Source organism: Peromyscus maniculatus, chromosome 14 (genome assembly GCF_049852395.1).
Source record: "Peromyscus maniculatus bairdii isolate BWxNUB_F1_BW_parent chromosome 14, HU_Pman_BW_mat_3.1, whole genome shotgun sequence".
Taxonomy (NCBI): Eukaryota; Metazoa; Chordata; class Mammalia; order Rodentia; family Cricetidae; genus Peromyscus; species Peromyscus maniculatus.
This window is the reverse complement of record NC_134865.1, coordinates 89525597-89547473: the sequence shown is the minus strand read 5'-3', so window position 1 is coordinate 89547473 and position 21877 is coordinate 89525597. Positions and strand designations below refer to the sequence as shown.

Below are 21877 nucleotides of genomic sequence, written 5' to 3'. Positions count from 1 at the left end.
TCTGGCTCAGTAAAATCCTGTCATTTCTATCCACAGACTTAGGGCTGAAAAAGCGTGTAGCAGCTTCTCCCCTGGCAGGGTTTGAAAATAAAATGTGAAACAAAAATTATAGCCAGAGAAAGACAGGGAACTGTTCTCCTTTGTGAGCAGTCCTGGACAGTAAGAGTGAAGTCTTCTTACAAACAACAATCAGTGGAACACAATATACAGCAAGAGAAAGTGGCTACATTGTCTTCCCAGCCTGAGGGCAGCGTTCTCAGCTCCAAGGCTCCAGCTGAATAACTGCTTTCAGGGAACCAAGCAGCTCGGCCTTTTCCCCAGCTTTCACTGTATCCACACAATGTCACTCTTGTTGGAACACAGCATTCAGAAGCTACTGGGAAGTCTCCATCTGACCCGCCCTCAGTGAGAGCAGCTATAATCTGTTTTTCTGTCCTTATCTGTTTCTAGTGACTTGGGATACCTTCCTTTGGAAATGAGATCCACAACCAAGGTAAACATAAAAGTACATTGGAATAGTCTTTCAAAAATCTATGTTCTCTGTACTATTTAATGGAACAAAATTTACAGTGTAAGATTGGGAGGCTTATCAACTCAGAATCATGATAGATATGCATTCATGGCTGTCTAAATTTCCATATGGCTTACTTCTGAGAAGAGTTCTCTTACAAACCCAGTTCCAAAAGCCACTAGCTGAAGAGTTCAGAGCCTCTATCGTCTTCACTGAGAAGACTGCATGCAGAGGTAAAATCCTAAGCAATTCTAAATAAAAGATTCTCGCCTTCATATGTTCAACCATTTTCCCACCCATTCTAATCCACATCCCCAAGAGGAAAGGGGCTTACCTGTTCAGACTTCTCTGGTTCTTTTTTGTCTGTTTGTAAAAACTGACAGTTTTCTCTTGCCAGCTTCTGGACCAGCTCAATACGCCCAATATCATCTCTTTCTTGAAGCTTGCACATCACCCCAGCCTTAAGAGTTGGAGAAAAAGCGAAGATATACTTAAATCCACAGTCCCAGGACATGACACCACCACAAAGTTCACCTTATATGAAGTGCATTTTCCCTGTGACCTGAATTAAATCATGGCCTTTGTAAAAAAGATTTTGCCTTTCCAAAGTTAAATCTGTGTTATTTTAGTGTAGAGATACCATGCCACAGACTTCAAACTGAGAGCATGTATCAGTCTACTCTAAGAGCTGGAAGGGCAAACTAAATCATTTGCTACTACGTGTGCGCCTGATAGGCTGGTATTTGTTTGTTCCTGACAGCCTGTTTCCTGTTACATAAGCAAAGCCCAGCAAAAGGTTAAAAATTCATGGGAAAGTTAGCCAGGAACCACTCTGGCAAAAAGGGTGAAGTGATACAGAGTCCTAAAAATAACAGTCTACAACTTCCTAATTCTTTAGCTCGAGTGGATCATTCCATGGACAAATACAGTTAGCAAGAAGATTATGGGATAAACTTTTTTTCCACAACTGGAAAATTACTATAAGGACGTGAGTAAAAGCATTCACAAGCATTTAGAAACAACCCACTGAACATCATGTATCTCTATATACTGAAGGTCTTAGGTAGTAATAATAGGAAAGAGGTAAGTCTAGGAGTTTAGAATAGGAAAAAAAAAAGGTTATTCTAACACAAAGATTACAAACTATTTCTACTCAAATTCTTTCTTAAATGGTTTACACAAACATAACATACCAAGGCATGATCTAATAAAGAAACCTGAAGTTAACTTGGCAGGATTAGTCAAAACCACTGAATCTTTATTCACCCAATATAACCTACAGGATTTGAATATACTCAGTAATGTGACCAAATATGGCGACAGGGCTTTTGAGAACACTCAAGCTTCATGGTCCACCCTCCCCACCGCCCGTCCCCCCTCCCTACACACACCAGAGACAGGATCTCTCTGTGTCGCTGCTCTGGCTGTCCTGGAACTCACTCTGTAGACCAGGCTGGCCTTGAACATACAGAGGTACATCTGCCTCAGCCTCCCAAGTGCTGGGATCAAAGGTGTGTGCCATCGCCACCCAGCCAGCTTTACAGTCTTAGTGGCTGCTGTGTGAAAGGCACCCATGCTATCGAATGGCATCACAGAAATAAAACCAGACATGCAAAGCAACAACTACAACTTTATTCCCAAGGGTTCAGAAGAAAAGAAATTCTCCAAATAGCCATCACAGACCCCTAGAGGGCAGCAAGCAGAATTCTCCCACTAAAGTGTGAGGTTGAGGTTTGTAACATTCCTCACAAGTGGTGTTTTTAGTTTTCTTTCCTAAGTTTCCTTGGACAAGGATCTCAGTTTATCTTAAGACATCCTGTACATGGTGGACAGCCCAGCTGCTGGAAAGCCCCGTATCACCCCAGATAACTCTTGAAGTTACTTAATATCAGTCCATGAGAATAGTATTGCCTTTTAAAGCAACTGGAACAAGGGCTATCCCTTATCCAATAACACAGTCTTTCTGGTATTAAACATATATTTAATGCAACATCACTTAATATTCTCCAGATCCATATCTCGTTGTCTATTTTATCTTACACACTCATTCAGTAGATCACTACCCACAACAAATCCTACAGCTATAGAATTAAATTCCCCACCGTCCCTCATGTCCCTGGAGCTTACATTCATCCGAGAAAGAAGATTCTACAACATTAAAAAAATAGAAATATTAGGTGGTATGTGACAGGAGAGAAAAAATAAAGCATGAGGGGGCAGAGCAATGATTAGAGGTCACCACAGCATCAGGAGATTTTCTACTAAGAAGGCATTTGAATAGCGACCTAAAAGAAGCAAGGAAGAGATGATGTCAATTCCCAAAGAAGAGTGTTTTAAGCAGAAGAACAAGGACCCGAGGCTGAAGGACCAAAAAAGAATATCATCCCAGTAAGACAGAACCGGTCAGGGGCTAGTTGGTGAGATGATCAGAGAGGTGCAGGATCCAACCATATAGTTTCCTTCTGGGGTATCTAAGGAGTTTATAGTCCTAAATGGGATGTCTGTATCAAATCCCTTCCCTCAGAGCTTAGGAAACTCTGGACGAGGAAGCAGAAAGACTGTAAGAACCAAGGGATGGAGAGCAGCAAGGACACAAGGCATTCTGAACGCAGTAGGACTGAGGCATCTATGAACTCACAGACTGTGGCAGCATGCACAGGCTAGCACTCGTCTGCACCAGATGGGGTTTCAGCACTACGAGAAATGGACACCAGCCCCCATCGCTACCCCAGAAGCTATCTCCATTTGATAACCACTTACAAATGAAGAAGTAGTTCTTTTCAATGGAGTCTTACTGGAGATACAAAACCACTCTTAAGGGCAGGCCTCATGCCCAGCAGTAGATGGTCAACACAAAAAGAACTCAATGGCATCTTTGGAGGATCTTTGTATTATAATGTTTTGTTAAGACATTAAAAAAAAACAACAACATTACAGGCCATTTGCACATAAATTATGGCTTCCACTTTTCAGTTTCTATGGGAATCCTGTGTACACAAATGAGTGTGTTTTTGCATCTGTCTATATGTGTTCCTTGTGCTTTTTCTTCTGTTTGTGTTGTCCTATTCTGGCTTGCCTGGTTTTGTTTTATATTATTTTATTATTATTCTTTAGATGACTGTTTGATTTTTTTTTGAGACAGGGTTTCTCTGGGGAGCCCTGGTTGTCCTAGAAGTTGTTCTGTAGACCAGGCTGGTCTCAAATAGAGATCCACCTGCCTCTGCTTCCTGAGTGCTGGGATTAAAGGCATAAGCCACTGCTGCCTGGTTTTTAAAGGAGAGACAGAAAGGGCGTGGATTCAGATGGGAGGGGATGTGAAGAGGATCTTGGAGGAGCTAGTGGGGGCACTGTAATCAGAATATAGTGCACACAAAAAGCCTGTATTCAAGAAAAAAATTAAATATAAAATATAGCCCTGTGAGGTGACTATAGACACTAATCAATGTATGTTTCCCAAAGCAAGGGATATGTATTTCTAAAGTCTCTGTCATAAATAAATGTTTAAATAAACATGTTTAGCCTGATTTCAACTTATAGAATGTATAGATACACTGAAATATCACATGGCATGCATCTAATATGTATGTGTTTCAGTTAAAAATAAATTCATTGCTATTCTGGATATTTAGTTTAGTGGAAGAGTTTGCCTAATAGTAGCCATACCTGCTGCATATACTTTGTATTGCCAAAGATAAATATATTCAATTCAAATTTTAAAATGAGGTAAAATAAAGATCCTCACAGCAATGAAATGAAGAATAAGATTCTCTGCTTTTTGGAGGAGTCAAGTTGGGTACTGAACACATGGCAGCTTACATCAACAGGACAATATTGCACTTAGTTAAAACAAAAACAGAAATATGCAGAATTTATAGAATGTAAATTTTAGTTTAATAGTGAGAATTATAATTAGTCTTCATAAAAATGAACTATGTTACTTCTTAAAATTACGTTTCTTTGTTAAGATATGAGCTCATGATATCAGGTATGCTATAAAATATGTTGTACATAAATTTGGTATTAACTGATCTGTAAGACAATGAATATTATTAAAATACATGAAAGTGTTTTTCCTATAAAAAAAAGTTTGGATTCTTGTTCTGAACAAGATGATTTTTCTAGAATGGCTTCAGCAGAAAATTATAACAAACAAATTTACAGTGTAGAGAACCACTGAGTCCAATGCCAAGGACGAAGTAGTTGGAACTAGAAGAGCACGAAGAAGATGGGTTTTCACACAGGATGTGTCACCCATTTGAGGCAATGGAAGTGTGGCTGATATAGTGTGCACCTCAGTAAACTTATCTGGGGGTCAGAGAACAGAACGACCACTATATTAAACAAAAGTTTAGGCAGTGATAGCACATACCTTTAATCCTAGCATTCCAGAGGCAGAGATCCATCTGGATCTCTGTGAGTTCAAGACCACACTGGAAACAGCCAGGCATGGTGACACATGCCTTTAATCCCAGGAAGTGATGGCAGGAAGCAGAAAGGTATATAAGGCATGAGGATCAGGAACTAGAGGCTTTTTAGGTTTGTTAAGCTTTTAGGCTTTTAGCAGCAGTTCAGCTGAGATTCATTCCAGACCAGGACTTGGAGTCTTCCAGTTTGAGGAAACAGGATCAGCTGAGAAATTGGTGAGGTGAGGCTGGCTGTGGCCTGTTCTGTTTCTCTGATCTTCCAGCATTCACCCCAATACCTGGCTCCAGGTTTGTTTTTATTAATAAGACCTTTTAAGATTCGCACTACATGGAAGAGATGACAAAACATGAGGGCATCTAGATGCATTTCCAAAGCAGTGTCAGCAGATGTTATCTGGGTGTTTCCTAAATATTTGTAAATATGGGGGGAGTATGGAAGGAAGGTGTCTACTCAAAGTCCCAATTGGGTTTGCTTGTGAGTCTATAGGTTCAGAAGCAAAGCTGAGGGCAGAGGCAGGATGCCGGGGCCATCCAGAGCATAGATGGTATTGCTTTGGTTGTTAGAATGCAGGGATATTAATCAAAGAGCTGACTGCAGTGTTTTGAAGTGGGAGGATGCAGGGAATCAGAAAGGAGACAGGAAGAGTGAGCAGTGTCAGGGGAAATCTGGAGGGCTAAAGGGCTTCAATGTGTGTGGGGTGGAGGGGAAGTCTCCAGTATGCTGCTGGAGTATCAGATAAGATGTTTCCAAATAACTATCAATTTGACAAAGATCATCTGTGACTTTGAGGAGAGGAACCTCCTCTTGAGCCGATTAGGGGACAGTTTCACTAACACACAGCCAACAGAGAATCCCAAGGACATGTGGCAGACTGGCCCCAACTGAGGAGTGATGAGGACAGGAATTCTTTTGGCTCAACAGAGTTGAGATGAGGGGTACTTCAGCATATTTATCTATGTTAGAAATCATGTACTACACAAGGAAATTTGACCATGCGAGAGGGAGAGAAAGGGTGAGGGGAAGAGAGGGAGAGAGAGAGTGTGAGTGAACACATCTTCAAGATTAATACCCTTGAGTATGAAAAGAAGATAAGAATCTACCCTTAGACAGAAATGTAAATATCAGTGTTCCAACCACTGGAACAGGAGATTCTTTTCCGAAGGTATCTTTTTCCCAGAAGTTATTGACTAAGTAAGAATCTGGAAGAAGATGCTGGTGGTGTAAGAAACAAAGGCACATGGCAGACATCTAAGTGGCGAGTATTAGCACAGTTTTCATACCAGGCCAGACAGTAAGTATCTCAGATTGTGTGTCACAACTACTTGGTTCTGCAGGTGAAACCTTGGAGCAGCACGGGGTGGTGGGTAAGATGGAATAGGCTATGTCCAGTAACGCTTTAGTACAGGCACAGGCAGGGTCTGTGGTTGTCATCTCCTGGCCTACAAGGAACCTGGACTGTAGGAATCCAGTGATGCTTTAGGTCAGTGCTTCTCAACCTTCCTCATGCTGTGACCCTTTACTATTATAGTTCCTCATGTTGTGGTGACCTCCAATCACAAAATTATTTTCGTTGCTACTTCATAACTGTAATTTTGCTGCTGTTGTGAATTGGAATGTAAGTATCTGATATGCAACCCCAAAGGGGTCACAGCCTTTAGGTTGACAACTGTTGATCTAGAGCATCACTGAGGGTCCATTTGACTTTTACGTTGAAATACTTTTACCAACCTAGCCTTCCTCCAAAGAGTACATTTCTTGTTTGTCAGAATTTGAATGGGCCCTATAATCTGAGATGATGCCAAATATATGGACCAATCATGAAGTTGTGTTTTTAATCAGTACAAGGGAGGGGAGAAAGGAATAAATGGTATTAAGTACCCTCCTTTATGACAGGACAAGGAAACTGGGGGGGGGGGCTATTTCTACCTGCAAATAATTAGCATTCTTTAAAGATCGTACTCTTTTGTTTAGGTTTATTTATTTATGAATTTTATGTATATGGGTATTTTGTCTGTATGTACATCTGCACACCAGAAGACAGCATCGGACAGTTGTGAGCTGCCATGTGGGTGCTGGGAATTGAACTCAGGACCTTCGGAAGAGCAGTGAATGCTCTTAACCACTGAGCCATCTCTCCAGTCCCCTAAAGATTGTATTCTTAAAGTGGTAAATTTCTGGAGAATTCTTCTATGCTCATACCTGAGACTTCCATGTCACCCTCAGTGATTCTCTGTCTCCTGCTGTGGAGGAGATGCTGACATCCCACAAAACCTCAGCCAGACTCGCCGGTAATAGAGCTGTGTGACAGAAAGCCATTTCCTTCCCTCTCCCTTCCTTCTCTCCTTCCAGTGTGCCCCTCTGAGTATCAGAGGGGATGAGTGTCAACGAGGCCAGGCAGGACTGGTCCCAGCTGAGTGTGCATTGGGAGCCGCTGTGTTGTACACACTGGACAGAACCTCCGAGGACTCTGATTCAGACACCGTGAGTCCCATGCACCGCTCTGAAAACAACTGCTTCCATCAGCAGCAGCAGATGGATGAGATGAGAGGCACTGGCTATAGTCTTGGTTTCCACAACACAAATTTTCAAAAAACTTTTCATGTCCTGATGAAGATCCTAAAGACAGACTTTTTTTTAAATATACGAAAACAGTTTTATCTGAACCAGACACATTGATGCATGAATCAAATATTTGCATTTTAAATAACAAATGTTATTACTTAAAAATATGTGTTGGATTAATTTAACTTTTATACTTATTTCATGTTTTCTAATTAAAGAAGGAATATTCCTGTCTTGACTTTCCACTTTCCATTTAATTTTTGATGTACTAATATTTTCATTGGATAATTCTACAGCACTACTTATAAAATAACTACTTGGCAGAAAATTTTCAGAGAAGTTTATGGATGGCACTTTATTCCCGGGAGGACTTCCAGCCCAGAGATATCACAAATCCTCCATGGTTCATAAGACAGCAGTCTTGGAAATACAAACCGAAACCAGATGTTCTCTGGGGGTCCCTTTCACAGCTCTGTAATTTAGTAATTTAATTCAAGAAACCCATGAATTTATTAATATATTTTGGGAGCTTTGTTAGGGACAAAAGAGGCAAGATAACTTAGAGCCCTTGGTCTAGACTTTCATATTTGTGGTCTATTTAATTTATCTATGTGAAATTAATTATAAACAGTTTACCTAACACTGCTCAGCCAGAAAAAGAGAAGGATTAATGTGTAACTGTCAGAAGAGTTATTTAAAAGCCTATTTCAAGGTCTCTTCTGGAAGAAAAAACTCTCTGTAATGCATAATTAAAGCTGTTCGTATGGTTTCAGTCTGAGCAATGTTACAGATGCAGTGAAAAGTCTGTTTCCTCAGTAAATGGAGTCATAAAATGTGGGTCCACTCCCCTGGGGCTAAGAATAAAGCATGGACAGGAGTCCTTTAGGAAAGGACATACGGAGGACGGATGAGCAATGCTGTCTGTGACAACGGTGAAAAACACAGTTTTCACATCTGACAACAATGACTGCTTTACCTTAACACGGAATTCACTTTTTCTGGGCCAGGGAGATGGCTCTGCAGGAAGAGCAAGCACTTGCTGCACAGGCAGGAGGCTCGGAGTCCCCAGTGCTCCTGTTAAAAGTCAGGCGTGGCCCATGTGCTCACCTGTGACCCCAGCACTGAGGAGTGGAGAGGGACCATCACTGGGCGTTGCTGGATTCCAGCCTAGCTCCGGGTTCAATGAAAGACCTTCTCTCTGGCCTCCATGTGCATACAGGTGAGTGTACACACACACACACACACACACACACACACACACACACACACAAATCACTTTTTCTAAATCATCGTGTAAAAACTGCTATCAAGAGAAGTTAAATTAAGTTTCTACCATTTGTGGAATCACATCTGGAATAACAAACCACAACACAAATGCTATTGAAAATAAATTCAGTGTACTCAAATGCTGTTAAACATAAATTCAGTATACTCAAATAAACTCTTACTGATTACTGCATAATACACTTTAGTAATTAAAAATTAAACTTGGAGGAGGAATTCACTATATCATTTCCTGCCTTTCTGTTTTTGTTTTTGTAGATAAGGTCTATGGACCCCACAACAGCTTCAAACTGGCTGTAGAGACAAGGATGACCTTGAACTTCTGACCCTCCTGTCTCCATTTGCCCAGTGTTGAGTATTGACCATCAGGGATCAGTTTATGCTGTGTTGGAAATTGAACCCAGGACTTCCTGGATGCTAGGCAAGCAGTCTAGCAACACAGTTACATTCTCATCCTTCCTCCCGGGCTTTCTTCCTCCCCGGCTTCCTTCCTCCCCTCCCTCCCTTCTCCCTATCTTCATTTAATACTCAAAACCACCACCTAATTTCTGTGGGCATATCCTCACTTTATAAAATGTGAAAGGCAGTTTGCACAGTGGTTAAAAGCAGGATTTGGGATCAGGCTGCTTTGGTCAGAACAGCCCACTACGCACCATCTCACCTGTAAAATGGTGGTGACTGCGACCTCGTAGAACTGGTCGGGAGGGTTCAGTACGACAACAACAACAATGAACGTGGGCTCAGGAAAGGTTCAGTGTATACGCTGGGTGTAGCACGAACACTAACTGGCCTTATAATAAAAACCTGGAGCCCGATATGGGGCAAATGCTGAAAGATCAGAGGAAACAAGCCACAGCCACTTCTGACCTTGCCAACTCCTCAGCTGTAAAGGGAAGATCCTGTCTCCAGGAACCCTCAGACTGAATGCCCCTGAGTCCTCAGCGGAAAGGGCTCTGAACTCCTGTCTCCTCCTGCCTTATATTCCTTTCTCCGACCAGTCATATCACTTCCTGTCTCAACCTCCCCCGGGTACCAGGATTAAAGGTGTGAGCCATTACCGCCTGGCTCTGTTTCTCTTTTAGACTGGATTAACCTCGTATAGTCCAGGTAGCCTGAACTCACAGAGATCTGTCTGCCTCTGCCACCCGAGTGCTAGGAATAAAGGCATGCACCACCACCACCTAACCTCTGTGGCTGGCTCTGTGGCTAGCTCTGTCCTCTGATCTTCAGACAAGCTTTATTTGTTAGAGCATACACAAAAATATCACCACAGCTGGGATTTTAGATCTTAACACTCACACTATCACAGAGAAGGAATGGGGGCTTCAGGAGAATTACCTTCCCCAGGTAAACAGTTAGAAGAATTCAGGCGGTTTTGTCACAAAAGCAGAATTCTTAGTATTAAAAAAATTTAATCAAGTTTATGTATGTGTATCTGTGTGTGTGGATATGCGCATGAGCACAGGGTGGTACAGAGCTAGGAGAGGGTACCTGATACACCAGAGCTGGCATTACAGGAGGTTGTGATCCTCCTGATGGAGGTTCTGGGAACAGAACCCAGGTCCTCTGTCCGAGTATGTGTGCTTTGAGCTGCTGAGCCAATGTTCCACCCCGGAGGCAGAGTTCTTAACCTCGCTGCTTGACACTGCACACTAGGACAGCAGGTGTCTGGGCTTTTGTTTACTTGCTTGGTTTGGTTCCATGACTGGTTTTGTTTTCTTGCAGTGCTGGGGAGGGAACCCAGGGCCTCATGGTAGGCAAGCACACTACCTCTGGGCTACACCCCCAGCCTCTGCGGGCATTTTCCACACTGCTTCATGCTGACCCTGTGAAACCCCTACACTCCATTTTATGGAGCTGAAAACCATGCCTACTCGGCTGTGCAAGACAAATTCCTACCCCTGCAGGAATTTACAGATTCTAGAAGAGCAAAGGGCCTCCGCAAAGGCAACCGCTAAGGAAGAAGGACTTGTGTACAAACCCAGTTCTCTTCACTCTGTCTACACCACACAGCACCGAAACAAGGAGTGTCTCAGGAGGAAAGAGACATTGTTAATAGAAGAGAGAGGGATGTCAACACAGACCATCTCCTGCGGATAACCATCTCCTGCGGATAGGTGGATCTTACTCCTTCTTATGCCCAAAGTTTTCAACAGCTGTGGGACAGTCCCTACACAGTAGCCTATTTTGTCATATACTGGGAAGAAGGAATAGGAACTGGTGTCAATTGCTTTAAATATACTCTAGAATGAAGACAGGAGATGCACACACATGGATGGGTTTCTAGAACATGCTGATAGAGTTGGGTGTTCTAGATGACAGTGGATAGGCTTTATCAGATACATGAGGGTCATAACCATCGTCCTTCTGAAATTGCCCTGGCCTTACACCACTCCTAATTCACAGCTGTATTAGTGGTGATATCATTGTTGAGTAAAACCACAATTCATGTACCTTTTTGAGAAATAAAATTACATTCAAACAGATTTTTGCCCATAGAATGAGTTCAAAACAAACAAAAATACAGCAGCTTACATTTTCAAACATTACACTAATAAACGAATGACCTAATAACTTTTTGAGTAATGAACGCAGAGCTGGGAAGCTCCTGAATGCTTGAAGCCTGAAATAGAACTTCAATATAAACTCAACTATGGCATCAATCATATTATAACAATATTAATTTATTAAAATACTACAACCTGTACAGTTTGACAAAAGCTTAATATGATTATTTTAATCACAATCAATAGATTTTGGACCTTCAAAGAGAAAGCCAGTAGGGTAACCACACTGAGTCCTCAAATGCTTCATTTTAATATAAAGTAAATGGTCATTGACACTGAGGTATCCAATTCAAAATCTTGTCGATTTGTGATTTAGCTATTAGGGACCCACAGCACAGGATCTCTGGCAGCTGATGCATGCTACAGCATGTTTGCAAGCTCTTTTTCTTCTATCAGATTGAAGAGATGGCCAGTCATAAGGATCAACTTCTACTTCTTTGCTTTCTTTGAGAAGTGGATTCTATCATTTATCTATCTATCTATCTATCTATCTATCTATCTATCTATCTATCTATCTATCTACCTAGCTATCTACCTAGCTATCTACCTAGCTATCTGCTATCTATTTATCTGCTATCTATCATCTATCATCTACCTATAAGTCTATAGATACATAGAGGGAGGGAGAGACGAAGAGAGAAAGTGTATCTCCTCTATCAATCATTATGCAGTAGTCACCATTTATCTGAAGAAGACACATCCCAAGATCCCCAGTGAGTTCCTAAAACTACAAATAGTACTGAACTCCCTATTTTTTGCATACATACAATGCACTTCTATTTATACATTAAGACATGTAAGAGATTAATGACAGTAACCAATAGCAAGAGAGAACAACTAATTCAATATACTATAGTAAGCATTATGTGAATATGGTCTTTTTCTTTTTCAAAATTTTGTAACATAGTCACCCTTTTAGTGGTGATGTGAGATGATGCAGCAGCTATGGGATGAGATGAGTGATGTAGGCATTGTGTTATAACATCAGGATATTATGGAAGAGCAAACTGAAGAAGCCCTGCAACACCCGGGCTGTTGAGCTGATAACCAAACAGCTACCTAGTGACTAATGGAAAGAAGTGCACACAGTACTGATACTTTAAACAAAGAAAAAATTCACATCCTGAGTAAGATGGAGATGAACTGCTCAGAGTGACACACAATTTAAGACCATGAGTTGTGTATTTGGGGGACCTTTCTATTTAACATAACACGTTTGGACAGTGAGTAATTGAAATACCGGATACAGGAGAAGTTCTGTATGGATAACTTAGGGTCTTTCTTGGGAAATGCCTTCAAGTCAAAACTAAGCAGTTTACTCCCATGGAAATGAGCAATACCAGGCACATAAGGCAAGCCTGCCTCATTCGTGAGCACCTGCCCCTTCTGACCACCCTCAGCCAAGAACGTACAACACTGTGGATCCCGCAACATACCTGAGGGTCGGGACCGTCATTAGCCTCCGTCACAGCTATGTGCTTGTCGGCATTTTCATCATCTTGTTCAACTGCTTTAGAGAAATAAAGACAAACATACATCGCATCATAAGAAAATGTTTCAGGTAATTTTTTCCAGATAACAACTTGTCAGGAAAAAAAATAATGCTAGACTCATAAAATGAAAACACAGCAACACCATTTGTTATTTGCATGGAAGGTTACCTGTCACACTGGGTGTTTGTCATGTACATTTTCTCAAATACTAAACCAATGACAGTGGGAAATTTTAATTTCAGTTCTTCTCTCCATCCCATCCCATCCTGACACGATCCTTTTAGTGTTTTACTTTACCAAAGGAACCCTGGGGTACAGGCAAGGATATAGTCTGGGGTACAGGCAAGGACGTCAGAGGAAGTCTGGGGTACAGGCAAGGGTGTCTACTCATTTTCATTGAGAGTCGTTAAAGTATTATTTTAATGGAGGACTGAACCAGGGACTTCTGCTGAGCTATATTCACAGGTCATCACTAAGGTATCAAGATAAGCCTTGAGCACTGGATCCTCCTATCTCAACTTCCCAAGTAGCTGGGACTATAACTCTGCACACACACATACGTGTGTGCGTGTGCATGTGCGTGTGTGTGTGTGTGTGTGTGTGTGTGTGTGTGTGTGTGTGGTATTCTAGGTGGCAAGGAAACAATACTTTATGGCTCAGTTTATGGGTGCACTGTCACCACAAAACTCCTAACCATCCTTCTCCTTCCCCTCTGGGCCTCCTTGTCAAGCATTTTGTGGCCCTTCCCTCCCCCTGTTACAACCTCCCACATGAAGTCCTGGCTCCAGACTCTTCTTTACTTAATCCAGCATGGTGCAACTTAGAAAGTAGTCAGTCTCAAAAAATATAAATACAAGCGCCATGCTCTGGCTTGTGGATTCCTCATCTCAGAAGTCGGCTCACTACTGATGGGATTCCTCCCACTCTCCAGCTTCCTTGGAATCTACTCTCACACAGACATTCGATCACAAATACAATGTATGCAACTCTGATCCAAGCTTGACCACGGAACAGCTTTCCAGGATGTACAACTTGTTTGTACAGTTAAAAGGAAGTGTGTGCTGAGAGTGCCTACTGTGTGCCTGGCATTGGAGTTTTGCTCACACACAAGACAGAGAAGCCCCAGGAAGTACGCATATTACCCGGGGAAACAGTCAGTTACAACAATTAATGTAAGATGCAGTGAAGGTTGGGGAGATGACTAACTGTATAAAGTCTCTTGCCACCTGAGGACCAGAGTGTGGTTTCTGCTGTTTGTTTTCTGATTTCCACATGAACACCATGTCATAAGCACCCCACCCCCCACACACACACCCCAAAGTCAATGTAATTGTGGTGGTTTGAAACAAAACGGCCCCCAAAGAGAGTGGCACTATTAGGAGGTATGGCCTTGTTGGAGGAAGTGTGTCACTGTGGGGGTGGGCTTTGAGGTCTCTTTTGTTCAAGCTTCCCACAGTGTGTCAGCCAGTCAACTTCCTGTTGCCTGCAAGATGTAGGACCCTCAGCTCCAGCACCACATCTGCCTGCAGGCTGCCATGCTCCCCATCATGATGACAGTGGACTGAACCTCTGAAACTGTAAGTGAGCCACCCCAATTAAATGGTTTCTTTACAAGAGCTGCTGTGTTCATGGCGTCTCTTCACAGCAATCACAACACTAAGACAGAAGTTGGTACCAGGGACTGGGGTATTGTTGTGACAAGCCTGACCATGGTCATGTTTTTATTTGGAGGAATTTGGGCTTTGGTACTTTGGGTTAGAAAAGCAGTGGGATGCTTTAAGCACTGCTTAATGGACCATACTAGTAGGAACATGGAAGACAGAGGTCCTAAGAGTTATTTGAACTATGCAGGTGCTCACTCAAGAGGTTTCAGAGGAGAAGAATTTTAGTATGTTGTCTAGAGATTGTTCTTGTGATATTTTGGTGAAGAAAGTGGCTGCCTTTTGTCCTTGTCCAAAGAGTCTGTCTGAGGCTAAATAAAGTGAAGAGTGTTGGATTAATTCCATTGGCAGAAGATCTCACAACAGCCTAGTATAGACTCTGTTATGTAGATATTAGCAGTAACTCTAATGAAGATTTACCATGAAAAGGAGCGAGCTGAGCAAGGGAAAACATTTGAGGAGAAAAGGGCACCGGAAAGTGGAATGTTACTCAAGGAGATAAACAGAATAAGAAACGGAATAAAGGGAATGATGGCCTCAGGGTAAGATCCTGCCCAGCTAAGTTTCCAACTTGTGAAAAGGAACTGAGGAAAAGCTAAGAGCTGGGTGCACACCTTTAATCCCAGCCCTTGGAAGGCAGAAGCAGGCAGGTCTCTGAGTTTGAGGCCAGCCTGGTCTACACAGCAAGTTTCAGAGCAGCCAAGCTTAGGCAGTGGAAGAGAATGCTGGTGAAGATGCAATTGAACAAGTGGGTCATGTTCCAACCCCAGTGAGCAGCAGAACTTGGCAGCTTTGGCCACATGGTTCTGGCTTTAGAGTTAAGGATAGAAGAAAGGAATTGTGGAATAAAGCCGCTGAGGCCAGGCATGTGTCAGGGATGTCCCGGAATGGAGGCCTAGTTGAGAGGCCATTGTGTGAAGCTGTGAAGTTGAGATGCCAGAGTCGTGGGATACCTGCCAAGGAAAGTTGCTAACAGGGAGTGGAACCAGCCCAAGAGAGAGAAGTGTGCTGCAGTCAAACCTGAATGGAGTTAGAAATCTGAAGAGTGTTTTGACATCAGACATGGAGATGCAGAGTTTGGAGTTTGCCCAGCTGGTTTTCAGTCTTGCTTTGGTCCAGTACTCCCTTACCATGCCCCCTCCCTATGTTCTGGAGATGGTAATGTATATCCTGTGCCATTACATGTTCAAAGTATGTGATCTGTTTTTTGATTTTGATTTTATAGGGGATTATAGTTAAGAGATTGCGTGAATCTCAGAAGAGACTTTGAACTTTGGACTTTTATATGTTATTGTGATTGTGATAGACTATGGGGACTTTTAAAGTTGGACTAAATGCATTTTGCCTTTGGGGCCCAGGGAGTGAAATGTGGTGGTTTGAAAGAAAATGGTCCCCAAAGGGAGTGGCACTATTAGGAGGTGTGCCCTTGTTGGAGGAGGCATGTCACCGTTGGGGTGAGCCTTGCAGTCTCTTTTGCTCAAGCTTCCCTCAGTGTGTCAGTCAGTAGACCTCTTGTTATCTGCAAGATGTAGGACTCTCAGCTATTCCTCCAGCACCACATCTGTCTGCATGCCACCATGCTGCCCACCATGATGATAACAGACTGAACCTCCGAAACTGTAAGCAAGCCACCTCAATGAAATGTTTTACTTTATAAGTGTTGCCATGGTCATGGTGTCTTTTCACAGCAATAAAAAAAAAAAAAAAACCCAAGATAGCAATAGAATCTTTAACTGAGATAAGATGAAAAGTCATCCAAGAACAACTATAAAAACGCGGCAGACCCCCATAGAGATCATGCAAGCCAGGAGGACATGGGTGGTGCTTCTTTGAAAAATCGTATTTGTGCCGAGACTTAAGGCTGAGCTAATCCCACTGCAGGACACAATGAGACATGAAAGACCTGGAGACAGTACAGACCACAGAAAATTTAGCCTTGAGCCAGAGAACATGGTGAACCACTGAAGAATTTGTATCCTTTAATGCCTATGTTCTCAAGTTCTGTCAACCTCTCTGTGGATAATGAAGGATATCACAGCAGCAAGTGGAAACAGAGAGGCCAGTCAGGTGACTGCTGCAGTGGCCTTCCTTAGAAGTGGGATGACTTAGGCTAGGGAGGCAGCAAAGAGAAAGATAGCTGTGGAGGACTCGGGCTGTCCTTGTAGACAGAGTGAACTCCACCCGACAATAAACTGAGTATGGGGGGGGGGGTGCAGGGAAGAGTTGAATGGAGAATTAGCAGTCTTAGGCAGAGCCCTGTGCTCACCATAACACTCACCCTCTGCCCTCTCCATCAAAAGGAGGACGACCACCTACAACCCCGACCCTAACTGCACTCAAGGACTCACTCACCGTGGACTTACAAATACTATACTTTCTGCTGGGCAGTTTTTAGAATATCGTTTCGCATGTTTTTGCTTTTGTATGACTTTTGTGCCCGCTGTGTGCCACTCACTACAAAGCCCACCAGAGCTCTGCGTACAGTGTGCTCCGTGAAAGCGAACAGGCTGAAGAATGCATTGCCAAGCGGCCAGAATGGCTCTACTTGACACCACTTACTTACATAATATAAAAAGCTACATCTCGGCGGGGCGGTGGTGGCGCACGCCTTTAATCCCAGCACTCGGGAGGCAGAGCCAGGCGGATCTCTGTGAGTTCAAGGCCAGCCTGGGCTACCAAGTGAGCTCCAGGAAAGGCGCAAAGCTATGCAGAGAAACCCTGTCTCGAAAAACAAAAAACAAAAACAAAACAAAACAAAAAAAAAGCTACATCTCTTAACTATTCATGAAAGGAGGGAAGAGAGTTCCCCTATTAAACTACCCAGATAACTAGGGCCACTCCTACCAGCTGAGCATGCCAGGGCTAAGCAGAGACAGGGGAAGTGAGTAGAGGCTCTGCCCCTGTTTGCATCAAAAAGTCCCATTCATGCTTGTTCAAGAGGTCCCCTACTGCTACTGCAGACCACTTAGGAGGGAATTTAAAGGAAAAAAAAAAATCACTAGGAGAGACAAGGAAAGGAAAAATAATTTAGAAAAATATCCTCATCTCCTCTTAAAAAGGCAACAGGCCCTGTAAGCAAGCAAGTCCATTCAACCAAATGAAATTCCATATGAAGTTTTATCCTGTGAGCAAGCTAATAGTCATGAATGGAGGCTTCTTTTACATGAGGATTGTTGTGGAATATTTGGGTACACTGTAAAGATGTGTCTCTGCCTAAAGCGTCTTCTGATTGGTTTAATAAAGAGCTGAATGGCAAATAGTTAGGAAGGAGAGAATAGGTGGGATTTCCAGAGTAAGGAGGAAGAGAAATCTAGGTACGTGGATTTTGCCAGAGACTCCGCAGAAGTCGGACCAGAACAGAGGTAACTGAGCCACATGGTTGATTTAAGTTATAAGAGCTAGTTGGAAAAAGAGCCTAAGCTAAGGCCAAGCTTTCATAATTAATATTAAGTCTCTGTGTCATTATTTGGGAGCTGGTGGTCCCACAAAAGAAAGTCTGACTGCATTTGAGAAAGCTTATTATAGAGGACTAGCAATTCGTGAGCACTTAATTTGTGATTTAGGTATTTTCTTTCATTCTTCAAACTTTTACTTTTGATTAATAATAAAGAGAATAAAATATTAATAAAATGAAATATTTTGGTCAATGAAGTCATGCTTTTCTGAAACCATGTCCTGGGGCCTAGGTGTTTTTTTCTCACCTAATTCAACTAAGATACAGAACATTAGGGTAATGCACATCAACTGATTTTTTTCTTAATGTTGGACAGAGTTAATACTGATTTTTTAAGAAAGTGTGTGTATGTATGTCTGAGAGAGAGAGAGAGCTGGGGGGAAGACACACACACACACACACACACACACACACACACACACACACACTTGAGAATAGTTTTGTTTTTTTTTTTTTGATGGGGGGGATGTTTGAGACAAGGTTTCTTTGTGTAGCTCCAGCTGTCCTGGAACTCACTTCGTAAAGCAGGCTGGCCTGGAATTCACAGAGATCTCCCTACCTCTGCCTCTTGAATACTGAGACTAAAGGTGTGTGTCATCACGCACAACTCCAGATAGTTCTTAATACAAAGAAGTAGAATCAAAAGAAGAAGAGATGGGCATACAAAAAAAAAAGGATGAGTTTGTCCCCAGTAGCAATATTGCATTCATTTGCTCATTCATTCCATCATTCATTCATTCATTCACTCATTCATTCATTCATGCCAGGATTTGAGCTTAGGCCTTTGAGCCTATACTACCATTTATCTTTATCAACAATATCACAGTTATTCTCACATCTTTAAAGATGTCAAATACTCACAGTCTGGTATTACACTTAAATAACAGTGGAAGTTAGAAAAATAGGCAAATTAAGTGGCTTACCCAAAGGGCAGAGGATATCTACATCTATATACCAGAGGATAAAGAAAAGAGAATGTCCTATCTAGTATATAAATAATCTTAGTTGTTTTTTTTTTTTAAAAAAAAACTGAATAATCATAACTTTCTCAGGGTGCATTTAGCCTGTGGTTCATATGTATCTCTAGAGAACAAAACTTACTTGTTCTAGATTTTCAAGGACTTATGTTCAACCCATGAAATCATGTACATGAAATATGTAACTGGAACTTTCTATTGATCCTATAATATATACACTAATGTCAAAGAATATGTTAGGAGGCAACTTCTCTCTTCATGTCTCCTAAGAGTAGGGTCAATGGCAAGAGGAGGGAGAGGTGGGCAGTTGTTCAGACTCTGGGTTCAGTTTTTCTTATCTGATCAAATAAGGGTAGGTTGGAGGAGAGTTTCTACGCAAATATTGATTCTGGGACAGTTCCCTCCAGCAGGACACGTACACAGGGATGACATTTCTGGGACCAGGGAGGCTAGAAGCCTTACCTTCTGCCAACAAAAACCATCCCCTTATCTCTCCACACACAGAATCTAAAAGCAAGAAACAGCCTTTAAAAATAACTTTCAGCATAACAAAAACACAAGTATGAGACTCAGAGTATGTACTTTGAATAGTGAACATTAGAGGCCACATGAGAACTAACAGTATATGTGAACTACTTAGCACCAATTCACACAAGAGTATTTAGTTTAAATGCATCTATTTGTAAATTAGCCAGGAGGGAGCCCGGAGCTAGAGCCGACAGCTTCCAAGGCGCTATGGGCCTGCCTTGATAGCACTTTATTTCTTCCTTTTAGCTTTTCTTTTAGAACCTCATGCATAAGTACGGTGCTTACATAATTCTCACCCTTCCCTACTCCCCTTCAATCTCCTCCCACGTGCCCTCCAACTCCTCAAATTCAGGACCTCTTCACTATTGTTACACACACACACACACACACACACACACACACACACACAATTTATGAGTCCATTTAGTGTTGCTTGTATTTATGTGTTTATGGCTGACCCTTTGGGATTAGATAAGTTTCTGGGGGTCATCCCTAGAGAAAGCTGATTCTCCTTTTCTCAGCAGCCATTTAATTCTCTGCAGCTCTTCATCTTAGGTAGGGAGGGACTTGTGAAATTTTCCCCAGCCACATTGGCATGTTGACTGGTGTTCTCATTATATGAGGATGTGAGGAAAGGGGACCCTTCATTCATTGTTAGTGGCATTGTAAACTAGTGTAGACATTATGGAGATCAGTGTGGAAAATTCTCAAAAAACTAAAAGCAGATCTCCCCTACGACTCAGCTCTACCACTCCTGGGCGCGTGCCCAAAGGACTCTGTATCCTGCTCTACAGCTACTTGCTCAGCCATTCACTGCTGCTCTATTTGAAATATCCAGGAAATGGAAGCAACCTAAATGTCCTTCAACCGATGAATGGTCAATGAAAATGTGGTAAAAATACACAGCAGAATTCTATTCAGCAGTACAGAAAAACCAAATTATGAAATCTGTGAGTAAACAAAGAGAACTGGAGGGTAGTGTACTGAGTGAGGGAATCCAGGCCCAGAAAGATAGTACTGTGTCCCCAGGAACAACTTCCTTCCTTCCTTCCTTCCTTCCTTCCTTCCTTCCTTCCTTCCTTCCTTCCTTCCTCCCTCCCTCCCTCCCTCCCTCCCTGCCTCCCTCCCTCCCTCCCTCCCTCCCTCCCCCCTCTTTCTTTTCTTTCTTTCTTTGGTTGCTTTTTAATATGTATGAGTGTTTTGCCTGCATATATGTACACACCACATGCATGTCTGATGCCTTTGGAGGCCAGAAGAGGGTGTCATATCCCCTAGAACTGGATACAGACAGTTGTGAGCAACCATGTAGGATTGGGGAACCCAACTAGTGTCCTCCATAAGAGCAGCCAGCACTTTGAACTACTGAGCCCTTTCTCCAGCCGCACGGAACAAGTTTTCTCTCCTCACAACTTACTATGATGGACATTAAGGAAACTCTCCCAGTTGTTCTGGTGGAAGCTCCACCTCAGCCCCTGGCACCCTGGCACCCATATACCCAAAGAGACTGGAATGTTCTGGTGGAAGATCCACCTCAACTCCCCTCCCCCATCTCTTTCCCCAAACCCACACCCTCAAGGCCTGCCAAACATGGCTCCTCCCCCAGAGATGCTCAAGACCACTCCCATAGGGTACTTAAACTGCATCCCAGAAAACAGATGTGTGGTTTTCTGGTCACTCATCTCTGTCTCCTCTCTGGGTGGCTAGAGAATCACCCGGGAACACTTTGCCCATTAAACCAGGGATTTTTCTAAGCTGGTCTGATTTGGATTGCTGCGTAGGCAGAGAAGCTTATTGGGGTGCAAAAACCTTATCACCAGTGACTCCACTAACATTACTTAAACCAAAATGTTACTGGTAGCCTTTCATTTTTTAAAGTTTATTTTTTGTTTGAGACAAAGTCTTGCCACAGTCCCCTAGCTGGTCTAATACTTACTAGGCTGTTGTAGAATATTACTTTAACTATATAAAGGTGTGTTGCATTTGTTTAACTATGTAAAGATATATTGCTGTTTTACCTTGCCTGCCTAAGTCACCAGATGTTCTAATAAAAAGCTGAATGGCCAATAGCTAAGCAGTAGAGGGGCAAGTGGGGCTGGCAGGCAGACAGAATAAATAGGAGGAGGAATCTAGGCTGGAAAGGGAGAAGAGAAAAGAGAAAAGAACATGGGAGAAAGAGAGGGAGGCACCCGGGGCCAGCCAGACACAATGATGAAGAGAAACAGGTTAATTTAAGTTACAAGAGCCAGAGGGACAAGCCTGAGATGAGGCTGAGCATTCATAACTGATATTAGTTCTCTGTGTCATGATTTGGGAGCTGGTTGGTGGCCTAAAAGAAAGCCTGGTACACTATGCTGCCCAGGCTGGCTTCCCAATCACATCAGCGTTCCTGCTCTGTCCTGCTGATGCTGTGATGAT

General features: G+C 42.5%; 1 protein-coding gene across 5 annotated transcripts in view; it reads right to left on the bottom strand.

Moving 5' to 3' along the window:
• Positions 1-21877, bottom strand: part of Rapgef5 (Rap guanine nucleotide exchange factor 5) — a 237618-nt gene that overhangs the window by 102286 nt on the left and 113455 nt on the right. For 2 of the 5 annotated variants that reach the window (XM_076551566.1, XM_076551570.1), the window contains 2 exons: positions 12786-12859; positions 846-971 (listed from right to left, as the gene is read on the bottom strand). In XM_076551566.1, coding sequence (XP_076407681.1) covers positions 846-971; positions 12786-12859 — 200 coding nt within the window. Of the gene's footprint in view, positions 1-845; positions 1087-12785; positions 12860-21877 lie in introns of those variants that run through there. The other 3 variants (XM_076551568.1, XM_076551571.1, XM_076551569.1) reach the window with 2 other exon arrangements.